The following is a 26,301-nucleotide window of genomic DNA, read 5'->3' as shown; positions in this document are numbered from 1 at the left end:
GTTATTGCTTCAGAGTGGAAAACAACATAACAGAAGACAACTCCTTCCAAAAGGGCACATTAAAGGCCATAAAGAAACAAGATACGTTTAAACAGCATGCAGCGCAGCAAGACGGAGACAGAAACAAAATAAAGCAAGAACAAACATTAAGATTCCACACTAAGCACTAAAACAGGGATCAGAATTCATGCCAACACCTTGCACTTCTTAGACCTGTGCGCCTTACAAAACATTATCTGTCATTACATAACTGAAGCACGAGCCATTCATTTGCCATTTCATAAACAGCATGGGCAGAGCACTCAAGATTTATACTAACTGCAGCAGAAGTAAAACCAGCCTGATTGTGGCTGTACATTTAATCTGCAGAAAAATGTATGTTGCAAGAGATAACTTTAAGAGTGCAAATTCCACTATGTTTTCTGTGGAAAAACTCCAGACACAGCAGGATTTTGGTAAGATCTGCAATCTCATCACTTCCCCATTCTGTAACTTGGATGCAGTCACATTTATTAGATTAGGGCACTATCCACAGGCCAGTTCTGAGTTATCCCAGATGTAGCTATGTCATACAGTAAACCTTCACTGATCATGAGCAGCAGACCACATGGGTATGTTCAAGTGTAGGTTCTGCTGTTACATACTAAGAGTAAACACACTGTGACTTGTGCTAGCCGCTGCACATCTCCAATTTATGCTCTAAGCAAGGCTATACAAAAAAAGAACTGAAAATACCCAATTGTATAACTAAATGAACACACATCCATGCATTTTGATTTTCAAAGTGCTTATTCCATACAAAGGTGCAGTGCTCCAGTAATGAGCTGTGTAGACAAAAGGACTTTTGAACAGGAAACTTTACTCTACAAGCATTACCAGTAATGGTGAGCAATAAGATCATGGATGGCAGCAACACATTTGATTCCTGAGGCTTCAACAAAGGAAAAACATTGGGTGAATGAAATGATTCCCTAGTGCTGAACACCACAACAGGTCACAAGGATGGTTCTGCTCGGCACATGCATGCAATTTTTTAGCCGCAGATGTTACATACTGTCTTCATCTTTGTCCTTTTCAATGGACATGTTTAAAACTTTTGCTCAGCATAGCTTCCCAGCCACAATGTAAGAGATCCACTGCATCCTGTGATTTTCATTTTAATAAAATTGAGAATTAGGCTACATACGCATCACATAATTACAAATGACAAAGTAAAGGGTCCCTTAAATGTAACGGGTGTAACAGTGCTTATGAAAGAAAATGTTCCCTTGACTCAGACTGGATCATTTCTGTGAAATCTGAATTAAATATTATGATACTCGGGCATGTAGCTAGTCTCAAGGGGCTAACGTCTAGGTTCCTGAGTAATTAGTTTATTCGAAAAGCAGGTATGTTTGATGTATTAATTTAATATACACAAAACACTCCAGTATTGCTACTCTTTATTGGTCTGAAATGTAGACTATTCAGGATATAGCTGAGAAGTGTAATGTGTCAAATCCTAGACTGAATAATTATAGTCTCAGCACATATAGATCTCCAAGACCAGAAGTGGGAAACACTGCTATAGATACTTCTGACAGGTCAAGCCCTGTTCTGTCACACACAATAAACCACAGTAGATGTAGTATCATGTTATAAAATTTCACTGTGACTTTGCTTAGGACCACAAGAGGCAATAAATAAAACAAGAACCGAGTGAGTCTGTATCTGGGTAGTACATGATTCTTACATGAGAAAGTGAGAACGAGCCTAACAGGGAGCCTGTCCTCAAATATGCCAGAGTAAAATTAGGAGTCCAGTCGACACAAGGGGCTGTCGTAGACCATCTGAAGGTTGACCTTGTGTCCCACCAGTTCGCGGATGTTGTTGATACCATACTTGATCATGGTAGGCCTGGAAGTTTTGAACAGATCAGTGAGACAAATATGAAAGTGGTGTACGCAGAAGGAAAGCTGTATAAATCATGCTGCCAAGTGATTAAAGAACTGGACTTTAGAAGGTGTTGCAAGGATTTACCGAACTGTATAAATGGGAACAATTACAAAGTCAAAATTGTGTTAAGTCTACATACCTCTCCAGCGACAGGCCCCAAGCTATGACCGTCACCCCCTCAGGGAGTCCCATGGGCAGCAGCATCTCGGGTCTGAAAATCCCAGAATTACCCACCTCAACCCATTTCTTCAGACCTGAAAAATGAAAACAAAAAGAGAATGAATACAACTAAGCAAGCAATAGAAAATTAGACCAAAAGTAACTATATGTGCACAAAAAACCAAGTTTCCTAAAACCATGACTGCCAGGGATCACATTCATCACCTTTCATGCTTTAACTACTGACTCAAAATTAATTTTCTGAACATTGTCTCCTGGCAGTTACTCAATGGATCATTTAGGAAAAGAGTAGGTTGAATCAGATCAAGGACCTGATAAACCGAATAAAAGTCAAGGTGAAAGTCACAAAAAAGAGAAATGGTACCTTCATGAAAGCTGAAGACTTCCATGCTAGGCTCAGTATATGGGTTGTATGCAGGTTTAAAGCGAAGTTTCGTGATTCCTAGGAAAACAATAAGGAAATAATATTCAGAATTTTTTCATAATACAGTATCAGACTTCCTCCCTCAATCCATCAACATACGTGTATCAATTTGCAACTTATCAACAGGATCTAGAAACATTTTTGCATTAGATTTAACCCATTATAGATGAATGCCAAAAAGCCCTTAACACAATCTCTGACCAAGTTTTGTGAAGAACTGATGTAGAACTCCCATTAGGTCGCCGAGGGTAAGCCCATAGTCAGCCACCACCCCTTCAATTTGGTGAAACTCTGCCAAGTGAGTGGCATCTAGAGTCTCGTTGCGGAAAACCCTGTCGATGGAGAAGTACTTGACTGGCGTGAACTCCTCCTAAAAAACAGGTGGACTATTACACACAGTACAGTAAGTGTGTATATAAATGTGTTTATACACCAACACAAACAAGAGATGAGAACAATCCTGTGTTTTGTATTTAAGCCTGTTGATCCACCTGCTGTGCGAGTCGGTACAGCATGCGGGCGCTGACTGCTGTGGTGTGTGTCCGAAGAACGTTCTTCCGAGCCTCCTCCAGCTTCCAGTCATATTTATACCTGTGCGCACACAGCATAGCGCTCACACAGGCTGTCAGCACCTTCAGTGCAGCAGGAACAAATCGAATAGTAAAGTCAAAACTGTACAACTATTCTCTCTCTTACCCTTGCGAGCCATATCCCCCCTCTGTGTGGACCTTCTTCACTTTCTCCAGGTAGTCTTGTGGGAACTCATGAGCTAAAGCTGGGTCTAATAGCAGAGAAAGGGCTTTACAATAATGACGGTTCACACCACACGCAAGCAGATGCTGCAGACATGGTCTCAATCCTCTGGCAGCATAAGCACCTGCCAGGCAGCCTCTCACCGGACAAGAAGAAGGTGTCGTGCTGATCGCGGGCAGGGTGCTGCTGGGGCTGGAACAGGGAGTCGAAGTTCCAGAAGGAGCTCTCAATGAAATTGTTTGTGGGCATTTCTGTGAACCTAAGAACAGTGAAGGCAAAGTTCAACAAATTTCACAAAAATTATAGAACATGCAGAAAAACAAACTGAATTATCTGAACATCTATAACCTGGTGGGAAGCAACACAGACAGTTTAAAAACCTACAGCAGTAGCCTCCTATAAACAGCAGGACGCTTAATGAAGAACCTCTCATTGAGAACAGTCCTTCCTGGGTACAGTACTAACTCCCCTAGGATCTGAACAAAGGGCTTGCAGAACAGACATACAGATCTTCAACTGTTTGCCAAAGTGTGACAGTTACTTACCCCATCTCCAGGAAGATCTGGCGAAACTGTGTGCGCACCTTCATCAGAGGGTGTAGGTGACCGCAGTCGAGGGCCATGCCCAGCGCATCAAAGTTGTAGAGCTTGAACTTCTTGTCTCGCCAACTCCCACTGAAATCGGGGAGCGGAAAGAAGATGGTGCCACAGAAAGATAGGTGATAAACAACAAAAAGTTATAAATAATGTAAGGAATGTATAAATCTCCCCTGATGCTCAGCACAATAAATTGGTATATATTTTTACTAATTTCGTAAATATAGAAAAATTACATACACCTGTGCATTTAGCAAATATCAAGTGAAAGACAAGGGAAGGTCCTTGATATAATGACCCAGAATAATTTTTCTGGGGCATCTGGATCCCATTCAATGCCAAATCTGCTTTGAACATATCTGGGACATCAGACTTTTGCTTGCTTTGTGTCCAGATCCTCATGCTCACAGTGGTGAAGCCTGGCTCAGCAATGGCATCAAAAAAGTGGCAAAAACACTGCATGCTGATAAAAATCATGCCTGTATTATTTATTTTTTCCTTTGGAGAACTCCGTATTTAAAGTTTCATATACTTGGTAGAACATTTTTACTGGAAAAATTAAACCTGTTGCAAGGAACTGAAGGAACTCTGGGAATCTGACACTTCCAGCTTTCATTCTGATTCCAGTTCACTATCAACACCCCTACTGTGGATCAGTCCCTACAACTAAGTAACAAGACATGTATTAACAGACTCTCACTCACACACCTATCCCTGGACTGTTAACGGCAGTATAAATGCACATATGGGCGGAGTTATCACTTGAACTGTTGCCCAGAGTGCAAGTAGGAGATGGGGGTGGGGATTTGGGTCAACTATCAGTCAGTCAGCCTCTTTAGGTATCTGGGCTTCTGGCCTTAGTGACGTGGTACCAACCAGCAGCTGCCTGGCCAGCCTGGTGCCCACTGCCTCCACACCTCGCTGAGCTGCCATCTGCACAGTCAGAATGTTCAGATGAACTATCACCAAATCCTCAAAAATCTCTTTCCTCATCTCCACACACCTCATTAACAATCCAGTTAATGTGAAGAAAGAGATTTCCAATTTATTTATTTCACTCTCGAGGGGGGAGTGGTGGTGCAGTGGGTTGGACCGGGTCCTGCTCTCCGGTGGGTCTGGGGTTCGAGTCTTGCTTGGGGTGCCTTGCGACAGACTGGCGTCCCACCCTGGGTGTGTCCCCCACCTCCCCCCTTATGCCGTGTTGCTGGGTTAGGCTCCAGCTCCCTGCGACCCCATATGGGACAAGCGGTTTAGACGTGTGTGTGTGTGTATATTTTACTCTCAACTTTCAGTCACACAGCTACCAGGCTTGTTTGGACGTGCTGGATTTGTTTACTATTCTCACAGCAGTAATCTGCAGTGCAGGCACAACTTTGCCACTGTCCTTCAGCCTCAGGCTCTGAACTGCTGCCCTTAATCCTGCTGCCACGCTAGAAACTGAAGTTCTTGAACTCTGTGGGTGGTATTAAGTAAAGTCACACACTGTACCAAGAAGTGGGGAACGAAAGGCTGAGATACTTTTCATGAGAACAGGAGAGAAACTGTCCCCCCAATCACATCCACGCCTCAAGACCAACACACCTGGAAATCATCTCTGCCGTCAGTTCCGTCTCCTGCTTGGTGATGCTGGTGCTGAAAGAACCTCCCTTGGTGATCCAGTAAGACTTCACTGTCCTGAGAAGAAAACAAAGATCCAGACAAAAGAAGTATTACAGTTACCACCAGTAAAGTGCAGACAAGGACTTCAGATCCCATCAGTCTTTTGCTTATCCACCTTCCCACGACCCACAAGTCAGGCCGAACACATACAACCATCATATTTTAATGGAACGGAAATGTCCGCAGAACACCTATCATACAGCGAAAACACATACTAGCACCACATGAAACATGTACTTGTCAACTAGACTGCTTTTGTGTGCCATTTGGACTTTTCACTTCTAAAGTGGGTTAGCCAACCAGTCAGACAGCATATGTCAAGTTCATGTGCCACTATTACTGAGCGAAGATACAGAGCAATCAGTGGTGTGTTACAGAAACGTGCTGGAAGGCCAATAGGCTGCTAGGCAGTCCGCTTACTGGTGAAGTGTGTCAGACACAGTGCTGGGCATCACCCTTCGCAGCCAGCCCATCTGCGACACTGAAATTGCAATAAAGCCCAATAAAACCTGTCTGCAGTCTGCTGGAAACACACCATACAGACCAAACACTGATTAGCCATCCTGTTAGAAAAAGCTTGAAAAAATTGTCACTATCTACACTGCTATTAATTTTTCAGTTCAACCCCACTGGACCCTTATTCATAAAAGCCTGCTACTGCCTGCCTAACTACACCTGAAAAAATACCAGTGAACATTTAAAATGTATAAAATATAATCAATTTCATGCACTGCAAGTCTGTGCTTCTTTTGAAATCTACAAAATATTTGTCAGGTTTACTTTAGTTTCTGCTATTTATTCTGTATTTGAGATAGTGAATACATCCCTTTCACTGTAATAAAGTTGATAAAACTGAAAAAAATTAAGCATTGCTGCCTTCCACTGGTAAGTGTCTGGTACTGCAGCACAAAGGGAAAACGTTTAATTTTCTTCCTTCTTTTGCTTACTCTTGCAAACCCTTCTTCGCTGTTTACAAAGGGGTAAATATCCCTGGAGGTGCACTGCAGTTTCACAGTGTCTGGGCCATGCAGTTGAAGGCTGAAATCCAGTCTAGCCTATGCAGGGTGTGCATGTTCTCCCTGGGTTCCCTCCAGGTGCTCTGGTTTCCACCCACAGTCCAAAAACATGACATGTTTTAAATTCACTGATGGCTAAACTGTCCCTAGTACATGAATATGTGAGTGACTAAGTGTGTGTCTAAGGTTTACCCTACTTAGTTTTACACCCTGCACTTCTGGGCCAGGCTCTGAAATGCAGTGACCCTGAATTTTGACAAGCAGTTACTGAGAGTGAGTGAGTAAATACCCCTGATAAGAATGAAAGTGAAAATTGAACCAAAGTGAAAATGCATCCAGCAGTCAAACAGCCATAGAACAGGAGACTTTTGAGAAAAATTTCAGATAATGAAATATAAATTCAATAGATCCACTGATTTTAGTCTGGGCCTTAGTGCACTTGCTGGTTTTGTTCAAAGTTATTGAAACGCAAACTGCATCTTCAAACCATGGAAAGGCCAACTGTGAATATAAATAAAAACACCTTCATTAGGTACTTAAGAAATGCGCTATTCATTCAAGAGCTCCGCCCAGAGTACTTTGTTTCTAAGTTAGTTTTTACAAAAGACGTCGCCTGCCAACGATTCAAACATTGGATGTTAAGAGGTGCGGGCGCTGCTGGATCCTGTTTAGGAAAGGAAAGTTCAAAGGACAGATTCTCACACTTCGGTTAGTAGTTTCCTCTTCTTCAGCTCATTCTTGTCCTTTTCCTCCAATTCAGCCGACTTTCCCTGCCGCACCAGGAGCAGCTTCTGCCTCACCACATCCTCTATGGTCTCCACCTAGTCACACACACGTTAGAACAGACCTTCGCGTTTCCATTACCAATTACCTGGCCACCATAGATTGGAATGAAGTAGCTGTGTATTACCAATTAAGCATTAATTAAAATTAACATGTGCAAAAGGAATTCGGGAAAAGGATGTTACATGGAAAACAGAACACCATTCTAGGATATGAACTTGCAACTACTTGAACATATATGTCACCACAAACTCACCATCCTGAAGACCCTGGGTCCTCCTTCATGGCCCTTGTCCATGCGGATCCATTTACTGGACATGGCCTTGCTGAAACCCACCCTCCCACTGGGCAGCTTCTGCACGACACAGAGAACACAGATGTTACTGTAAAGGAACTAACCTGCTACAGGTTTTACACTGTACTTCAGTGAAATCACTCAGTTTGGTAGACCACAACACTGCAAAGATTTCGGTAAAGTGCAGCGTGACAATAAGAAAAAAATGTTGAAGTACATGCGACCAGTTCACTGACAGTGACAAACGTGAGAGCAGCAGTCCCAGGAAGCCCCTCACCATTAGCTCAGTCTGAAGCAGTCCATCTTTAGGGATAGCGCCGAAGACCCGGGCCTCATGACTGCCCCGCTCTGCAATGTCAGCACCCTCCCCTGTCAGCTCCCAGTGCTTCGAAGTGCGCTGTTCGGCCAAAATCACCTACACGGGTAACACAAACAGAAACAGCATTTATTATCCCTTACTTCTCTGATGCCTTTTTTTAAAGTCAGTTTACAATGTTAGCGAATAAAGCAGGTGCCTTACAGCTCTTGAACTGTGCAACCCAAAGAGAAGCACAAAAGAAGGCAATAGCAAACCACTTCTGTACCCTCCTTTACCAAGAAAACCATGCAAGTCACCACCGTAAGTTGAGTTTGACTCAGTGCCATTTAACCTGGAGTCAGGTTTAAACAAATAAGTTATGTAAAAAGGTGTGTGGTTTTATCTGGAGGAATTCATGATAAGTACCTTGATTAAGGGTAATACAACAGGAGTGAGACTTGAATCAAGAACCTCCTGGTCACAATACAATGGCTCTAACCAATATACTGTTGCATATGTAATAGCTTTTTTAAAATAAACATGGGTACACTAAGTCACAATAAAATGATTTAACAGCAAAGCTAGAGGACTGCATGCATCATGTCCGTCTCATCCTGAAAAACGTCCTTCCTATCAACAACAGTCACAGGGAACATGTGTGGCAACTACTGCCTGAAACACAGAATGAGCAGGATGCTGATGCCCCTTAGTGTTGTTAACCCACCACAGTTTGGAGAAAATATGCTCTATGCAAAATTAAACAGTGCTTGACTATTTTTTTTTTTTTATTCCCCCCCCACACCATTGGGCGAGTTAACATTTCTGGTGACACGTAGAACGGCGTTCCTTCGTCTTAAGACGGCATCGAGAGACGAGCACCTCCTAGAAAGCGGCGAGAGGGACAAGCTGGTTTTCGCTCCCGCTTCTCCATGTACTTCGGCTCTGCAATCATTCACGAGTTATTTTGAAATCATACTTTCAATCATTGGGCTGCAGGTAGTGCAGCGACTACAGCTGCCACACTGAACCCAGAGGACCTGCGTTCAAATCCCACCTCCTGCTCTAGCACCCTTAAACAAGGTACTTAAACTGGACTGTTCCAGTAAAAATTCCCTACCTGTATGGATGGGCAAACACTGCAAGACACTCAACACTACAACTTGCTTTAAAGAAGAGCATCGGCAGAGTCTCTAGCATAACTCCTAGTGCTGCACCCTTGTCTCAGGGGTCACAGAAGGGCAGCAATCCAGCAGCTTGCTGAAAATTAACTTACATTATACGTTTTACTCAAGAAAGAAGGTTGAGGGGACGTGGCGCAGAAATACTTCAAAACATCAAGAGCTCAGGTAAAATGTAAAATAAAATAAACAGTGCATTTTTTTTCCCCTTCCTGCACTGAATTGGCTCAGTGACACGACATGTCATACCCTAACACTAAGATCATTTGTCCCAGGCGAATTGCACTGGTAGCACAAAGCATGAATGTATAAAATGCACTGAATATTCATTTTCATCTACAAAACGCAGTGAAACGCAACTCGTTAAAAGCACGGAAGGCCGGACATGATTAATTTATAGCCCCCAAGACCCGCTGTGCAATTTGAACACATGATTTCTACCTGTGAGCGATTAGCACTGACAGCTAGAATAGAGATACTGAACAAGTGGAATATAAGGGCAGAAGCGAAACGCGAAGGACCCAGACGACTGCGAGGACGAGGACGAACCACTTTGCGTTTGCGCTACACGCCGCGCCGGCGGACTCGTTACGTTCCTATTGCATCAGTTCCCCTGTCGCAGACGCCGGCACACAGAAAAAAAGAACCCGTACATCTCCTAAAGCCTGTAGACTCTTCACGGCCCCGACCACAGTTTGATGGTCCAAGCCCAGCGAAATCGCCACGGCCTGACTGTCAACGCCGTCGTCCACCTTCTCCACATGCTGGAGAACAGACTCCAACAAACCGTTGTCAGCCATACTTCTCCACGCTTCGCTTCCGCTCGAAAACCGAGCGGAAGTGACCTCATTCGGAGACCTGCCGTAAACATCAGAATAGCGGAGCACTTGAGACTTGTACTAGGAATTGATGCGAGAGCTTTTAAATTTTATTACTTTGTATTTTAGCTAAAACTTGGATCCAAAACGGATTCCAGTACAGTACTTGGCTCATGTATACAACTGGGTGTTTTACTGGCACATTTAATGTTCTTTGCCCACTGAGACTTGAACTAACAACCTTCAGGTCACATGTCCTTGTCCTGGACCACATTTTTGAAGGTGTACAGCAGTACAGCTGTTCTCTTAAACCACTGTGTTACCACATCAGTTACTGAATTCACAAGAGCTTCTATCAGACTGTTAGTCCGTCCATCTGAACCGCTCGCCCCATACAGGGCATGGGGAACCGGAGCCTAACCCAGCAACACAGGGAGCAAGGCTGGAGGGGACACACCCAGGATGGGATGCCAGTCCGTCGCAAGGCACCCCAAGTGGGACTTGAACCCCAGACCCACCGAAGAGCAGGACCCGGTCAAACCCACCGCACCCCCCATCAGACTGTTAGTAGCTACCTAATATTTCCATAGACATCACTCAGGTTTGTTGAAAAAAGGGAGGAAGCTTATGGATACATTAAATTGTATAAATTCTTTCTCTCGCCACATGATGAAGAAGTTTTGTCTCAACTCGTGATGAATTTTGCATGGGTGCCCTTCAAAAGCGGAAAGGAGCACATCATCTATCATCGGGAACTGCTTGTCTGAAGCAGGGTTGTGGAGGTCTGGAGCCTATCCCGGAGGCACTGGGCAGAGGTTGCGTACTCCGTGGATAGATTGGCAGACCATCATCTTTCGGGACTGGCACTGAGAGACCAACGACAGAAGGTAGCAAAATGGTAAATCTTATGGCTTCCTAATCATGATGTTGCAAGATCAAATCAAGTGTATACCCTGTTCTGGTACCCTTGAGAAAAATAGCTGATCTGAATTAATTAAAAATGTCCTTGTGAATAAATTGGTAAAAAGGTAAGTCATACTGGAAAAAGGCATATTCAACAAAAAAAATTACTTTTGTTAGAACATTGAACCAATATAATGAAACTGCAGGATGTATAATCCTATAGGATGTTTTATTTGTTACAGAAACAATGAAATGCATATATCCAGCCAAAGATTTTGCAGTAAGTTGGAACTAAGATTCAAAAGATTTCCCTTTATGAAAAAGAATAAGGAAACATTTAGTAATAAGGGAGCTCAACAGAATTGTACTTTTCCAGGAGGCTACTTGGAGATCAGTACAGTTTAAATACAAAGCATAAATAGTGTGAGCAGCACAATAGCACTTAAGGCAAATTCTAGGGACAAAATGAGGGAGGTCAACCAGGCAGTTCTTTAAACTACACTACTGGCTTCCCTGTCACCATGGGAAGAGGTAGACTTACAATCATCACTCTCAAGGTTTACGAGTGTAGATCTCAGCAATGGAGACAAAGCACGGATGTGACTTTATGACAGCGAGGAGGAAGCTCAAATAACAACACATAAGATTTACTTACTGAATAAAATGTACAGTAACGTATCAGATGACGTGCCTTAAAAATTCTGTTTAAAATGGGTAGCACCATATTTGAAAGCCATGTATGTAAAATGCCAGGAAAACCTCAGGTTCTTTGCTTTCCTCCAAAATAAAAATCCTTTATTGTTACAAACCACAACTAACACATTCCCACATTTTGAAAAGCAGCATCAAACAACTTGGAATTAAAATCCATTTCAAATCAAATATGAACTACATTTTAAAGAAACTGGCTGAAATGTTCAAGAAATTTAAAACGGCAAGCCTGAAAATAAAATTTAAAGTAGAATGTCAGTTGTCAGTGGATCATGTGCATACCAAAAAAATGGCCATTGGCCATTAACTTCAGTCAATTATAGCAGTAGTTCATACTATAGTTTTGTGTAAGAGCGACATTTTGCAAGTGCAGTAATGAAGCTATGAATTCAAACTGTTGACAAAGTGGTGAACAGAAGTGAGAAGTGGGGGGAGGGGGGAATTAGATTATGACCCTTGTGTGTTTATTTAAATGTAGTGTGGTGGCAACATTTTTGGCCCCCACATTGTGGTAAGGAGCTCCACTGATACACAATACCAAGAAAATAATTTAAAACCCTGCCCAGTCATCAAAATGGAAGTACTCCAAAGGAAATAGGTGATTTCATGTCCAAAATCTACAGTTTTCAGTTTATACTTCTGTGGAAGGGAGGTGGAAGGGCAAGGGAAGCTCAGCCTATCTGTACTGGTAGTTCATTTTGGGCTCTCCCCTCCCATAACCCCCAGGATTGTGGTAGGACCCTGGGTAGCTCTGGTTGGCTCCTCCTTGTGTGCTGAAGTTGGACTGGCTGTTGTAACCTGTGAACGCACATAAGGTGGAAAGTAATTAAAGCGGTTTTCTGCAAAGTGTAAACTCTTCCCCTCAAAAATATAACACAGTCCACACCATTGTCAGGAATTCTTCAGGCAACTGTGCTGCTTCCAGAATTGCAGGTTGAGAGCTCAATTCTTAAGCGTTCCTTCATCTATCTGTACACAAGAATAGTTGGGGGGGGGGGGGGACTGCTCCGCTGCTACTACTTTAGTTGTATACTTTAATACTGAGCAGTTTTACCCATTGAATGAGTTGCGCTTATTTTGACCATTTCACTGAAATTCCAGCTCAAAAGTACAGGTGGTCCCCGAGTTACGATGCTCTGATTTGTGATTTTCGACTTTGAGGGTGTCATAGCGATACGCATTCAGTAGAAACTGTACTTCGAATTTTGATTTTTCCCTGGGCAAGTGATATGTGGTGCAATACTCTCTCGTAATGCTGGGCAGCGGCAGCAATCTGCATCTCTCATTCTGCCACGTGGTCATTAGTGTATACAACCGATACTCTACAGTGTTGTGTTGCCAGCATTTTTTTTGGATACCCCCATATCTACATTGTGTTTTGTGCGTCCATCATGTCTACGAAAAGCCCATCTGTGTCTCCTGCTACTGGTGGGAAGAAGAAGAGGAAGTCAATTACTCTCGAGGAGAAACTCAAGACAATTGCCCAGCATGAAGGCGGCAAGCCCGTAATGGCCATCGTATGTATGTTAGGCTATGATGTTTGGTAGGTAAGGTGTATTAAATGCATTTTTGACTTACGATGGGTTTATCGGAATGTAACCCCATTGTAAGTCGGGGACCGTCTGTATTAGGAAAACTCTTTCAAGGTCTTAAAATAGCAAGATGAACTTGTAAGTCCTGGTCCACTATGAACCTGCTGCTACTACTCTTGCTATACAAAATTTGCTCTCACCTTCATAACCATAGTCCTGGCTGCCTCCGCCTCCAGTCACCTGACTTGGGTAGGCAGTGCTATAGTTTCCATAGCCACTTCCACCCTGGTTTGGATTGAAGTTCTTTTTTGTCTGGCCAAATCCTTGGCCAAACTGATTGTAGGAGCCCTGGCCTGGGGAAACACTGGATGGGTAACCCCCTTGGCCTCCACCACCTGCTCCAGGAGGACCAGTATAAGGTTTCCCACCCTGGTGCATGGGGGGCTTCTTGACTGGAGGCTTGGCTGCTGGGGGCGGAGCAGAGTACCCGCCATCATTCTGGTAGAAGGAGCCAAAGCCCCCGGCACCAGGGCCACCACCGGAGGGGGCAGCTGCAGAACCCCCTGCCCCTGCGGGCCCACCGTCGTTTGCACCACCATTATTGTAGTAGTTATCTAGGAGGAAGGGACAAGACTGAGTACTAGACCAGAGGTCAGAGGTCTGGGCAGCTGTCCAGTGCCACACAACAATGTGCAGATTCATTGCCTAAAACAAAAAAACTCAAGAATTCCCCACTGTCCCCTTTCATGGAATAAAATATTTATTTAAAAAAGTGGACAGTTCTACAAACAAAATCAAAGTCACATTCTCATGCAAGATTTGGCAGCATCATTCCTTTGAAAATGCAAGAATAACGGTGTACGGCATCAGTAAAAGCCATTCTGTCATTCAAGTCAATGTCCATTAGAATCATGATTTTAAACTTGGCATCTAATAAATGGATAAAAGACAGAACCCATGATGAAACAACACTTTTAAATAAAACCCTACAGTCGTAAATTGTCCAGTCATTACTCCTCTTCATAGCTCTGCAACCCAATCACCTTGTATGTATTCCATTTCATTCTGAGAAGGAAAAGTCTTTTCTACTCCAGAGAAAACAAAGGAGCAAGTTTGAGGAAACAGTAGATTTTTGGCAAAAGAAGTTTAGAAGGATCTTCACAGCAGCAATGCAGTTGTGGTAGTAGACTGAAGCTCTGGGAGGCAGACACTACACCTGGAGTCCATACCTCTTTGGGCTTTTTTGGTTATTTGGATGCTGACTTATATTGGAGGATGTTTATTTTTATGGAAATGTTAGGGTCCCTTTGCAATTTAAAGGGCTGCCCATTCTAGGATGCAAAATCGTGGTAGCCATAGCAGTCTGAGACAAAATCACCTAGAGTGAGACAGAGCAGAGAAGGGGAAAACAAATTAGATTTACCTTTTGCCATGAGGAGAGGCAAGAAAAAAAGTAAATTTATTTTGGATTTTCTAAAAAAAAAAAAAAAAAAAGAAAAGAAAAAAAAAACACAAAACAAAACTTTTTTTTTTTTTTTTTTTTTTTTAGATTTCTCTGCTCCTGTCACCCTCAAGATGATCTCTCCTCAGAACAAGCTGCTGGGGCTTATTTTCTGATTTGGGGGTGAGGTTGGGGGGTGAGCCATGAAAAAAGTGACTGACTGAGTCCTGTGGTTTAACAAAGCAGAGAAATGTAAAATCTGAACCAGCACCAAATGTAGGAAGGCAAGAAAATGCACTTTAAAATCTCATTACCACACCTGTAAGTTGGGGGAAAGAACATCTCCACTCAATGTTTTTGCTGTAAAGTGTTTGCATTGTTTGGGTAGATAATTAACATTTTCTCTCCCTTGAACAAAGAAAATGAAGTGAAGCAATTACTCACTTCAAAACTGTTTGAACATCACTTACACAAATAGTCTTTTCAACAAAAATAAATCAGTTTCAAGAGAAAAAGAAGTCTGCACAGTGCTATTCAGTGTTCGATTCTTAGATGTCAATAACAACCTGAAATTGGTTTGGAACAGTGATCTAAAAAAAAAAATACTCACTATATCCTGAACTGGCATTGTTCCCATATCCATAGCTTCCATAACCACCTATGAAAAAAAGAGCACTGTGTAAATTACACATTACTATTTGTGTCTATTTTGATTCTTAGAAAATATGAAGCTGCAAAATCTTTACGTGGTGTTGTTTTCTACCTATAATCCTTTTCCTACCTTGACTATAGCCTCCGCCATTGTTGAACCCTCTACCCCTTCCCCTGCCACGCCCACCTCTTCCTCTTCCTCTGGGATTGGCAGCTGGATCAACAGGAGCTCCACCCATCATGCCAAAGCCAGGATTGTGTTGCTGTGGAAGCAAACAGAATATATAGTATACTATATCAGCATAACCTGCAGTATCATATACAATTATACACCATTTGTGTCATCCTTATCCAAGAAACTGAGACAGGCTTCGACGATGATTTGAGAATTACCATACCATTGGAGGTAGTTTCTTCTTCTTAGTGGCATCTGTGGCAGAACTTTCTGGAAAGAGCTGCTCCAAGGCAGCCAGCGCGGCATAAGCCTTCGCCACCTTCTTGTTGGAGCCGGTGCCCTGGAACTTCTGCCCATCCAGCTCCACCTGAACAACAGAGAGCAGAGCACCATTAGTACCGCAACTGTGCTGAAGTCAGAACACCGAGATCTACCAGTGAAAATGAGAGCAAGTTACGAAAGAAACTTTATTATACAAACAGCGGAATGGAACAGATCTTGCCATAGGACTTCTTTATCAGCTATCAACTATCCTGGGGAACATTTCTCAAAACCTGTAGAATTATCATGATCCACATTAGTCAAACATTAACAACTACTATTAGTTTACTATAGTTCTTGAGCCAAGCACAACTGTAAACATTTTGAAACCTTCCTTGGCCTTTGCTACAAAGCTATAAAGCCTAACGGAGATCTGCCTTGACATTCACTCAACACACAACCCTGAATTTGAGAGTCTCACCTCCATAACGAAGCGCTTGTCATGACTGCCGCCTGACTCAGAGATGAGCTCATACTTCAGGCCGCGACGCTTCTCATTCAGCTCCATCACTGGGTTCTTGCCATGTTTTGTCAAAATCGGGCCCTGTGGCCGTGAGTTCTGCAAGATTGAACCAATTCAAATGTTGCCTAACTGTCATTGTCACAGTTCACATGTATACTATAGATTTGTGAGAAATGAGCATCTGAACTTTTACAAAATATTTTAAGGATCTGTCATGACAAATCATCTGTCATTATCACAATGATCGCGTACATCAGTGGTATCTGTGGTTTCGGCGGGGGCAGGTGTGGCAGTGGCTGTGGTCGACACCGGTGCATCTGTGGCTGTACTGGGAGCAGCAGGTGCCTTAGTGTCCACCTCACTGGTCGTGTCTTCACTTTTCACTGGCTCAGCTGTCTTCACCTCAACTCCTGTGGGCAGTCCCATATCCTGCAGGACCTGGTAAGATTGGAAGAGGCAAAAATTAATGCGTATCTCTATGTTTATTGTTACTAACTGATGTTTTATTCAAAGCTTACTTTGACACATTTATACTGCAATTATAGTCATGTTTTTCCTTTGGTGTTTCTCTTCAATTTTTGTTTCTTTCTGTTGTACTCATACAGCTGTAACAGGGGACTTTATTTCTGTGCCCCTCCCACAACTTTGTGCAGACTTTGTTTAATCTGTTCATACTCAATGCAGAATTGTGGAGGAGTTCATTTATGGTTCTGTGTCACCTTCCTAGTCAGGTTTACGCCATGGAAGACCGCAACTGCGACAGCAGGGAGACTTTTGTGTGTATAGGGTGTCAACTGTTGGCCCTGAAGAGGTCATCTGTACTTCCCAGGAGGAAGCATGACGTTCCAGATGGGCCAACGCAGGAGTGCTAAGGCTGCAGAGTGAATGTGACTGTGCAAGTGGATAGGGATTGCCAGTGGTGCAGTGGGAGAAGAGGTAGAGAGCTTGACATGTTTACAAACTGCGGGTGGTTTGGCTCCAGACATGTCACAGTTTGGACACGGGATCTGGAGCCTGAACAATGACCACGAGTCAACATGTGTCCATGTTGTATTTCCCATGGGTTTCTGCATGCTATTTTTCATGCTAATGCGGAAGCAGCACGGGACATCTTTCACTCCGCGGACATCAGACTTCAAACACGGCACCCAAGGGAACTTACTGTGGTCTGTGGGGACTTTTTTCAGCAGTTGACTGAGCTAGCTGTCAGTGCTGCTCTTTATTTGTCTGCATGCTGTCAACCTGTACACCTTTGTACTTGTCTGGGTGTGGTATTCACCTATTCCAGTGTAGTTCCAGTGATTTTTGTGTCACTGCTTAGTTGTATGTGACCTGCTGCAGCCTCAGTGCCATTTCTTGGACTGGTGATCACAACACTTCTTCCCACACATAATAAATACTTAAGCACTTGTACACAGAGAATACACTGCCCATTTACACATACCCACTCAACAACACCCAACTTATTTATTAAAATAGTGAAACCCTTTACAAGGACTGCCATCCTGCCCAGGGCAGCTGCAACTTCTTCACCACATTCCCTGACTCAACAGCACCTCACCTTAACGGCCACATGTAGCTTGGCTGTGCGCTTGGATGGCCCCAAAGCCTCATAAGTCTTGCCATCCACCTCTACAGCCATGGTGAAGACCGGCACATGTACGGGGCCTGTCTGCGAGACTAGCTTGTATTGCAGGCCTGGCTTCAGCTGGTTTAACCTCATCAAGGCATTCATGGCCTGTGGAGGCTCGGACTTCTCCTCCAGGGCTGTGCGAGGTGAAGGAAGGTGCATCTTTAGCAGAACCCTCACAGAAGTCATTATTATTAGCCATCAGTATGGAAGAATAGGTTTAGCCTAGGCTGCACATAGATATTCAAACAAAATGCAAGCCAATAGCCAATGCATAGAACATACATTTCTTTTGTAACTTCTTCTTCTTTTTGTTGGGACTCTTGTCATCCTCTCCCACCTCTTCCTCTATGGGCCTCTTCACTGGGGGTGCATAGGTAGTGCTTGGTGGTATCTGGACTGCAGTACAAATGAAGATTTCATGTCCACATTCCATCTTACCACTTGTGTCAGGGGCAGTAACAGGGTCTCACAGCATCTCTTTCAGACTCACTTTTCTCTGGATGTCCTGTCTTCTCCATAAATTTACAATATATCATTTGTCATAAATACCCTTGTATTTCCTACCAATTCCATATCCAGCTACTCATGTAAAGTGTGCTGGTGTGAATGGTGACAAACTGACTGTACTTTGACAATCTTGTGCCTGCCTCTATGCCTCTATGGCTGTTGTGGAAATGCACTTTTTGTTCTCTTTGTTCTAAGTCGCTTTGAAGAAAGTGCCTGTTAAAAGAATAAATGTAAATACTGAACAACAGTATATCTTGAGAAGACCCATGTAAACACAGAGAGAAAATGCAAAAATTGCAAAGGTAACACCCAAGCAGGATTCCAGCCTAAAAACTAAAGCCCTGTAACACCATGCCGACCTCTATGTAATGCTAGGCATTTTGTACACAATTTTAATTCTAACAAGTTGTTTGTTTTGTTATCTCAGCCCAACAATGCTCATCTCCTATTAGGAAGCACAAACGCAATCAACTTTAAATGCTTCAAACCTGTGTAGTCGATGGGTGTGTCACTCCTAGGCTTCCTGGGCATCTTGGAAGGCAATGGGTCCATTCCCAGCACCTTGTGGAGCTGACCAAAAGCAGCTAGCCGTAGGGCATGCTGGCAATGATAAACCAAATGGTCACTTTCTTTTCATATGCACAGGGGTGCGGCCCATCTGCTCAAAAAATCGGGAGGCTCGATGCTCACCTGTGCACTCTGTGTAATGTCCTCCCTCTGCTGCCGGTCAAGGTGAGCGATGGCATCTGTCATTTCCTTCTCACAAGGATCCAACACGCCAGGACCATCTGTAGAATACAACTTTGTAAGTAGCTTAACATTGTGACTTTGAAGAAAAGCATCAGCTAAATTCATAAATGCAATGTAAATAAACATTTTCAGGTATAATAAAGACTAGTGAACAGATACAGCGCTTCTAAAAACAACTATAAAACTCTGCAAAAATGTCAGCATACATCTATTGCATGCAACCATTTTCTGGGAAGCTGGACAAGGGAATACAATTAAATAAAGAAAATCGGCAACTGAGCCCCACAACATTCAGACCATGTTCAGACTTTACCTGCCATTAGGATTCCAGACGCCAGGCACTCTAGGACTCTGCGAAGAGCTTCTCCTGCTCCCATTGGCCGATTTCCAGTTCCGATCGCTTTCTCACAGAGTAGCTCTAATGGCTTTCAATGTAAAGGTAATTCAGCTGTATTATGTTAAAATGCCCTTTCAATTTTAAAACCACAACAAAGGCATGAGACCAAGGGCCCTCTTCACTGAAGCAATAATCATAAAGTGATTATTTATTCATAAAGATTAATTTTACTATTAAGCAGTATTGATTTCACAGTTGCTGTCTGTAAAGTTACTTCTTCAACGGACAGCCAGCCATACATAAATCAACAAAGAAGCCAAAAACACATTAATATATATGTGCTAAGTGAAAACCAAATACTGTCCATTGGACAAGACCAGCTGCCAGATGCCTACTCACCCATCCTCTGAGGGGTGCCCAGGTGGGGACCCGGGTGCACAGGTCCCGCAAAATGCGAATGACGATGACGCAGGATTTCAGCCCGTTGGCCCTGGCCTGAGAAAACAATGGGGGGAGGGGGAGGATGGGAGGGCTGGTCTTAAGTAAAGCTTTCACAAAGTTCACATCAGCTTTCAAAGCCATACAAAAGAAGAAAATGTATCCCTATGCTTGACACTACTAATCCATATGAATATATATAAAATATTACATTTCAAAACATTCAAATTTAAACAAAATTATTGTGCACTACTGGGCTTCACAGCACTCATGTAGCACAAAGTGGTTATGAATGATGAACAGGTCAGAGAAATGATGGACCCATCTTCAGAGATCTTCTTTCCTGGACCAACATAAACGTTCCATGTTTTTATGTAGCTAAAGTACGGCAATGTGTTACAATTTCACAAACACAGCTACAGAGACAGCCTCCTGTATTTTCATCATGGGCAACAGCCTTCTGTATTTTACAGCCAGGGATTTTCTCTAGAAGACTGGCAAGTTACATTTACATTGTACACTCCTGGACAGAACACAATCAGAGACAGCAAACAAGGTATAATATTGCTTCTGAGAAAAAAAAAAATTACTGGGAGCCACCCAACTTGTAGGAGATTTTACTATAGGCTACAAGCCGACACACTATGGAGCAAGAGCATCAAAATGATGTGAAAATAAAACTGCACAGGCAGATATGGGCCACAACACAGTTGTAAATACACCACTTCAGCAGATTGATGTATCGTCTACCTTTTTCAACAATTTAATTGAACGTTATTGAAGGATACTGTATTGAAGGCAGTATATCTTCTGAATTTAGAATTAAAGCCTATCAGAAATACTCCACCATGAAACCACAAGGTTAGTTAAGACTCTCTAATGAGCAATGAAAAAATATTAAGATCCAAACATAAAATAAACAAGCAATACAAAAAAAAAAAAAAACTACAAAAATCAATATCAAACTGTTTAGACAAACACGCTGCGGGAAGTGCTGGAGAAGGAGCTTGAAATCTTCTATGCTGTAATTTAACTAGCGCAAAGTACTGTCTTCAGTGCACATTTAAAATAACCCAGCATGAGAGAATGTTTAAGAGGGCAAAACACTTCAAAAAAGCACACAATAAAAGGAAAAATGGCATGAATAAATAAATATAAAAGCTCACTACTTTAAGACAAAATAAGACGAGATGCAAACCTGGAACCACTTGGCGTGGCGAAGAGACGCCAAGGCAGTAAGGCATTTCTGCCTGTCCAGAACATCCGGCGGCGCGTTGCCTGATAGCGTTTCTATTGGCGGGTGGAATAAGAAGACAAGGTACAGTTTGACCAAGGGGGTTCTGTCACACGGCCAGGGGGAACAGGCAGCTCTCCCAAACCACAGGCAGGAGGGGGGGAGGGGAACCAGGGTGGGTCTCTCCATTGAGACAAATAATGTAACTGATACAGACCCCAGTTTAAAAAAGAAAAAAAGAAAGAAAGAGGAAAAAAACCCAACAAGAAACACTTGCAGTCACTTATCTAAGACGGGTTTGACTGGGGTTGAGCAGGTTGCGCTTTTACCTACATGTGACTAATGTATGTGAAACCTGCAACTAAAATCACCTCTGAATTCTTCCGATACTCTTGATGTTTCTGCAGTCTTATTTGTTTGTCTTGTCTCCCGGATATTAACCCAGGGTTCATGTTTATGTGACTGGGAAAGAACCCCTCCCCTTTGCCCCCCTTTTTTGGGTGTGCTGCCTTGCCCCTTCCGAGACAGAGAGCGTCCAGTTGGTCAAAGGTCCAGCGTCCCTAAAAATCGACAAACTAGAAGGCTTCACAGAGAGAATCAGATTTTGAACCACAGGCAGCAATAAAAATCAGATGCACAAGAGTTAAAAACAAGTCTACACTGCAGCAAAACTGATGGCTTTTCAGACCCAAAACGGATCTCTGCACTGCTGGGGGCACCGGTTTAGATAAGGCTAGGCTTATATCCTCGGCACAAGAGATGGAATAATCCTACCCATGCTACAAGTCTAATCAAAAGATATTATATCCTGGCCGACGGCCCTCAATCTAAACGCGTTTGCCAGAACTCTCATCACCTTCCGCCCAAGTAAGTGTGAAACTTCTGGTTTACTTGTACAAATTCCGTGCATTTTGACTGAAACTGGACAAATCTGTCTCCGGTCAAGTTCAAACTCCCCCAACGTTATCTAGAACCCATGCCACCCATGTAGAAATGTCCGTGTCCACGGCCCTAACAATGGGTCTCTGAGACTGAGCTACTAACCCAACTCACGGATAGCTCATTTTTGCTGCAATGCAAACTGTTTGTACAACTTCAGCAAAACACATGCAAGTTTTTTTTTTGGGGGGAGATCTTCCCTTTTAAGTTCTCAGTAAGCCTTCAGAAAGTGAAAACGTCCACTTCTTTCAACTGGATTCAGGTAACGAAATGTTATTTAGAGTTCTTTAATGTGTATTGGGCGATCAAAAATGCTCATATGAATGGAACTACAAGTCTTAAAAAAAGCTATAAATCATAGCCTAAAGATTCACGATGTAACAAGAGTTCCAGCTCTATTGAAGGCCCAATAAACAAAGTCCGAGTGGGCTGTCTGTCCTTGTTCTGGCACCGGGGAGCCCGAGGCCCTTGGGGGAGTGCGTACCTCCAGCAGCCTGTCTCTCCACCTCTTCTCGAACCACAGGCGAGGTCAGGTGAACAGTGAGGGTTAGCGCTGGCTCTTTAGTGCTCTTAATGACAATGGAGGCTTCGCGGATGCACGGGATGACTTCATACTTGTCCTCTGTGATACTCTGCAGTGAGAAGCGAGGATAATCGGCACAGCTTCCAAGGTCCCAATATACTGCACTGTAGTGCCCGAACATCCCGCTAACCCCAAGGCTGTACAGAGCACTGCAACGCACGACATCGGAGGGTATCACCTATAAACACAATAAGCAACAGGACACTCACTTTGAGCTGCACGCTGAGATTTTCAGCAACCTTCTTGAGGAGTGAGATGGTGGGCTTGTCCTTGCAGAGCAGAACCAGCTCCAGGTCCAGGTCCCCCTTCAGCAAAAGGCCCTTAGCCACCAGGCCCACCCTCATCACACCCCTCAAGGAACGAGTGGCTTGCTCTGAAGGCTTGAATTCACTTTTAGGAAGAAGGGGAAACAAGCGCTTGGTTACAAGTGTGAACTGTCAACAGAATCCAGGCCTTTCTGGCTAGAAACACCAGAGAAAAATACCAGAGAAAAGAATGGTTGACTGCAGGGTAAAATCAAGTCTTGTCCTCATTTTAGGTGCAGTAGAATTTCTAATATTAATGTTACACTGACAACAGAAGTCCACAGATGAAGGCCATTACTAAGAAGCCTACGGCTCAAGACTCAAAACATGCTGAGGACTTCACCTCTCTTTCTCGTTCCCGGCCCCCTCCGTGCCACTGTCGGCCTTGCTGGCCACCCGTTCCTGGTCGTCCAGCCAATCGGAGACGGCTTTGAGGGCGCGCTCTGTGTGGGACACCATGTTCTGCACAGCCTCCAGTTCCTCCTGGGTGGGGTAGATTGCCAAGTGCCGAGCCATGACGTGGCGGTCATCGTTCACGAAGATGCGCATGGGCCTCTGGCGGAAGGGCGGTGGCTGCCACAATTTCACACATCATAGGAATGGAACAAAAAAAAACCCACATAAGCAAGGGATCAGAGAGGAGTACGTTGACCACACGCTGTGGCCTGCTTCCAATGAAATGCAAATGATCGGTGCTATACAAGTGCATCTCGGGGGGCGGGGGGCAAAAAAACAACTAACTGTGTGAACTGGGTTTTTTTCATTGCCCCACATAAAAGCATACCATGGTTGATTCACAATGTCCCTCGAGGCACGTGGGTGGCAGCTATACAGGACTGATAAAAATCGCCGATCCGAGGCTTCCGTACCAGCAGTGCAGCACCGACAATCTGGAGAAAGAATAAAGAGCTCAAGTGAAAAATGGACACAAAGATGGACACGTATGCAAAAAAAAAAAAATCCAGACTGAGTTGTACATACTGCTCAGTACAAAATATGCCGTAGCCAACAGAAGAGATGCGGTAAAGCCTGACGCGCACATCTTAAAATCTTATATTTTACACAGTAAAATATACACCCAGAAAAAGATGGCCAAAGTTATATGCTTAAGTGTTTTCTTCATAAAAGAGTTCATCTCATTTGAGAGGATCTACTCCACAATTGTGTTTTGAAGACCACAGGTGCATTTCACTCTGAATATTTTCACCGTGGAGCAGCATTGCACAGCGTGACTCAACAGAGTGAATTTAGAAGAACCTGCAGCAAACCAGATTTTGGAGTCTCCTCTCAATCAGTTACTGAGTACCAATTGCTAACTAGATCTGGACATCAAAGCAGGCAAAGTACAAAAACTACTGCAATTCCACTTTTGAAATAAAACATCCATACATGTACCTGACACTTTTCTCCCGAGGCTTACAATGTTAATCTACCTACAATTATTTATTCATTTGAGTAATTATTACCAGAGCAATTTCAGGAGAGGTACCTTGCTCAAGGGTACTACAGCCAGAGGTGGGGGATAAAACCTGCAACCTTTGGGTCCAAAGGCAGCAACACTAACGACTAGACCACCAGCTACACACAGGTAGAAGGTGTAAAAATGTTACACATGAATAAGGAAACATGTTCGGTGATTTTAAGAGCAGAAAAGTTGAAGAGAGACTTTCATTCGCAGCCGGTAGCTGCTTGTTTGACTGAGGGCTGCGGCAGTCCAGAGCCGATCCCAGAAGCAGAGGGTGCGAGACAGAATCATGGATACAAGGCCCGGATGAGAGAACAATGGAACTGGAAATAATAGTTCTAATAGATAATATATTCATATTTAAAAGACACCCGTGTGCGTGTCCCGCACTGTGGCTCCAGGCTCAGGGGGAGGGAGCTCAGCCACTGCTCAAAGTCAAGGTCCATTCCGGACGTGGTAACTAACGACAGTAAAACGGCATTTCTCCAATAATGTGAGGCTTTTTATTCCAATGAAGTTCACCTCAAACATGGAAGGGGTGTTTATTTTAGCGTAGACTACACAAAAGGGCAGCAGGGAGAGAGGTGTACGGACTGTGCGCCGAGCCGCCATTTTACTGTGACCCCCGTGCGGCTCGGCCTCGGCGACACATAACGCAGCGCTCCATCAGAGCGCGAAGCCATTCACCTCCGCAGCTTCAATTCGCGCTCAGTCATTCCCGACTCCTCAAATGAACCGAGCGGCTTTTAAACCTTCACGGCGGGCTGCAACGGTGCAGACACCATGATCTAGTCTAACTTAGCAGAACGCGGAACAGACTGACAGAGATTTCACGGCTAACACTGTTTGTTATTGTCGTTCTTTCACCAAAACGAGAACGTAACGACGTTATTTTCGCCGCTAAACAGAGACCAACGAGCCCCGCCGGCCGGGGACTGTGGGAAACGCGGCGCCGTTCAGCGAGATCATGATTCGTGTGTGAGACTAGAAGCCGCAGTCGCAGCAGAGGACGGAACCAAACAAAGAGCCGCCGGCCTGCACTCGGAACGGTTCTCCGCACGCAAGCTAAACAGCGCCTCTCGAGCATTCCCTACTTTAGCGCGCGATGTTTTTAACTAGCGGCACGATTCTGTAGTTCACATCACTTTTTGCTTACTGCAAAGGGCGGAAATCGTCCCACGTCCAGTAAACCATGCAAGAAAGTCACATCCGTCGCTTTAAAATGCACAGCAAAAAACGGTACGTAATCACACAAGTCGGCCTTCCTCCGGCGAAGGTTCATCTGAATCGATTCTCATTGGCTTACGCCGCAGTCATCGGTCGTCCTGTCCAATCAGCGCCTCCTGCGCTGTCCCCGTTATTAAATCCTGACAGTCGGCAAACGCAACGGAGTATCGACCGTAGTATAGAGCGTGTTCGCTGGAACGTGCAGCGCAAAAGTTAGAATCAGAATGACTTTTATCCTGAGGGAAAAAACTGGCCATCACTCTCATGCACAGTTAACACTCCCTATAGGTCTCTTCTCAGTACAACATTATCCAACCACTTTTTGTAATTTAATTTTTCTTAACTTTTTTGTATTTACACTATTAACACTGTCGTGTTTGTATACGCTAAATTATCAGTTTTGTTCCTAAAACTTATTTTGTATTTTTAGTGCGCTAAGCCGGGTGCGGTGGAGCAGCGGGTTTGGTCGGGTCCTCCTCTCTCAGACTCAGAGTCCCTGGTGGGTCTGGGGTTCGAGTCCTACTTGGGTGCCCTGCGACAGACTGGTGTCCCCTTCTTGGTGTGTCCACTCCCTGTGTTGCCAGGTTAGGCTCCGGCTAGTTGCGATCCCGCCTGGGAGAAGCGGTTTCATTGGGTGTGGGTGGGTGCACTAAATACTCATTATCTAAAAAACATGCATGTGTCTTCAAACGGGAAATAATTCATAATACTTCAGAGAGAACGGTTAGCTCCATAAATATACACGATTTTC

General features: G+C 43.8%; 2 protein-coding genes across 4 annotated transcripts; both read right to left on the bottom strand.

The window, feature by feature from the left end:
* Positions 1 to 1,453: 1,453 nt before the first annotated feature.
* Positions 1,454 to 9,964, bottom strand: farsa (phenylalanyl-tRNA synthetase subunit alpha). Its single transcript, XM_018738349.1, has 13 exons — positions 9,771 to 9,964; positions 7,919 to 8,056; positions 7,603 to 7,701; positions 7,266 to 7,384; positions 5,470 to 5,562; positions 3,838 to 3,966; positions 3,436 to 3,551; positions 3,236 to 3,320; positions 3,031 to 3,130; positions 2,741 to 2,909; positions 2,480 to 2,557; positions 2,075 to 2,189; positions 1,454 to 1,896 (listed from the first exon to the last, which is right to left on the bottom strand). Exons 1-13 carry the CDS (start codon positions 9,915 to 9,917, stop codon positions 1,791 to 1,793), a joined length of 1,494 nt encoding a protein of 497 aa, XP_018593865.1. The 5' UTR covers positions 9,918 to 9,964; the 3' UTR covers positions 1,454 to 1,790.
* A 1,152-nt stretch (positions 9,965 to 11,116) lies between these two features.
* ilf3b (interleukin enhancer binding factor 3b) lies at positions 11,117 to 25,593 on the bottom strand. 3 transcript variants are annotated; one of them, XM_018738683.2, is made up of 19 exons: positions 25,480 to 25,593; positions 23,643 to 23,748; positions 23,202 to 23,431; positions 22,763 to 22,943; positions 22,455 to 22,602; positions 20,996 to 21,087; positions 19,759 to 19,854; positions 19,336 to 19,447; positions 18,963 to 19,060; positions 18,761 to 18,872; positions 18,048 to 18,161; positions 17,694 to 17,899; positions 16,385 to 16,570; positions 16,091 to 16,228; positions 15,572 to 15,715; positions 15,304 to 15,436; positions 15,133 to 15,180; positions 13,282 to 13,695; positions 11,117 to 12,347 (listed from the first exon to the last, which is right to left on the bottom strand). In XM_018738683.2, exons 2-19 carry the CDS (start codon positions 23,643 to 23,645, stop codon positions 12,226 to 12,228), a joined length of 2,577 nt encoding a protein of 858 aa, XP_018594199.1. In that variant the 5' UTR covers positions 23,646 to 23,748; positions 25,480 to 25,593; the 3' UTR covers positions 11,117 to 12,225. The 3 variants fall into 3 exon arrangements, with proteins under 3 accessions (XP_018594199.1, XP_018594200.1, XP_018594201.1); XM_018738684.2 differs by lacking the exons at positions 11,117 to 12,347; positions 13,282 to 13,695 and adding exons at positions 13,716 to 14,459; positions 14,842 to 14,930; XM_018738685.2 differs by lacking the exons at positions 11,117 to 12,347; positions 13,282 to 13,695 and adding an exon at positions 13,717 to 14,459.
* Between the last annotated feature and the right edge of the window lie 708 nt (positions 25,594 to 26,301).

Source organism: Scleropages formosus, chromosome 3 (genome assembly GCF_900964775.1).
Source record: "Scleropages formosus chromosome 3, fSclFor1.1, whole genome shotgun sequence".
NCBI classification, from domain to species: Eukaryota; Metazoa; Chordata; class Actinopteri; order Osteoglossiformes; family Osteoglossidae; genus Scleropages; species Scleropages formosus.
Note: the sequence above shows the minus strand (reverse complement) of the source record. Positions and strands in the feature narration are given on the sequence as shown.

What these genes read in the sequence shown, in the direction of transcription:
- farsa (XM_018738349.1), bottom strand. Translation starts at nt 9,917, where the DNA reads ATGGCTGACAACGGTTTGTTGGAGTCTGTTCTCCAGCATGTGGAGAAG. An exon ending in GACCCAGGGTCTTCAGGATG is followed by an intron (nt 7,385 to 7,602) that starts GTGAGTTTGTGG and finishes GTGTGTGACTAG; the next exon opens with GTGGAGACCATAGAGGATGT. An exon ending in GGGGGATATGGCTCGCAAGG is followed by an intron (nt 3,131 to 3,235) that starts GTAAGAGAGAGA and finishes GTGTGCGCACAG; the next exon opens with GTATAAATATGACTGGAAGC.
- ilf3b (XM_018738683.2), bottom strand. An exon ending in GGGCACCCCTCAGAGGATGG is followed by an intron (nt 19,448 to 19,758) that starts GTGAGTAGGCAT and finishes TTACATTGAAAG; the next exon opens with CCATTAGAGCTACTCTGTGA. An exon ending in AGCTACATGTGGCCGTTAAG is followed by an intron (nt 16,571 to 17,693) that starts GTGAGGTGCTGT and finishes CAATCTTACCAG; the next exon opens with GTCCTGCAGGATATGGGACT.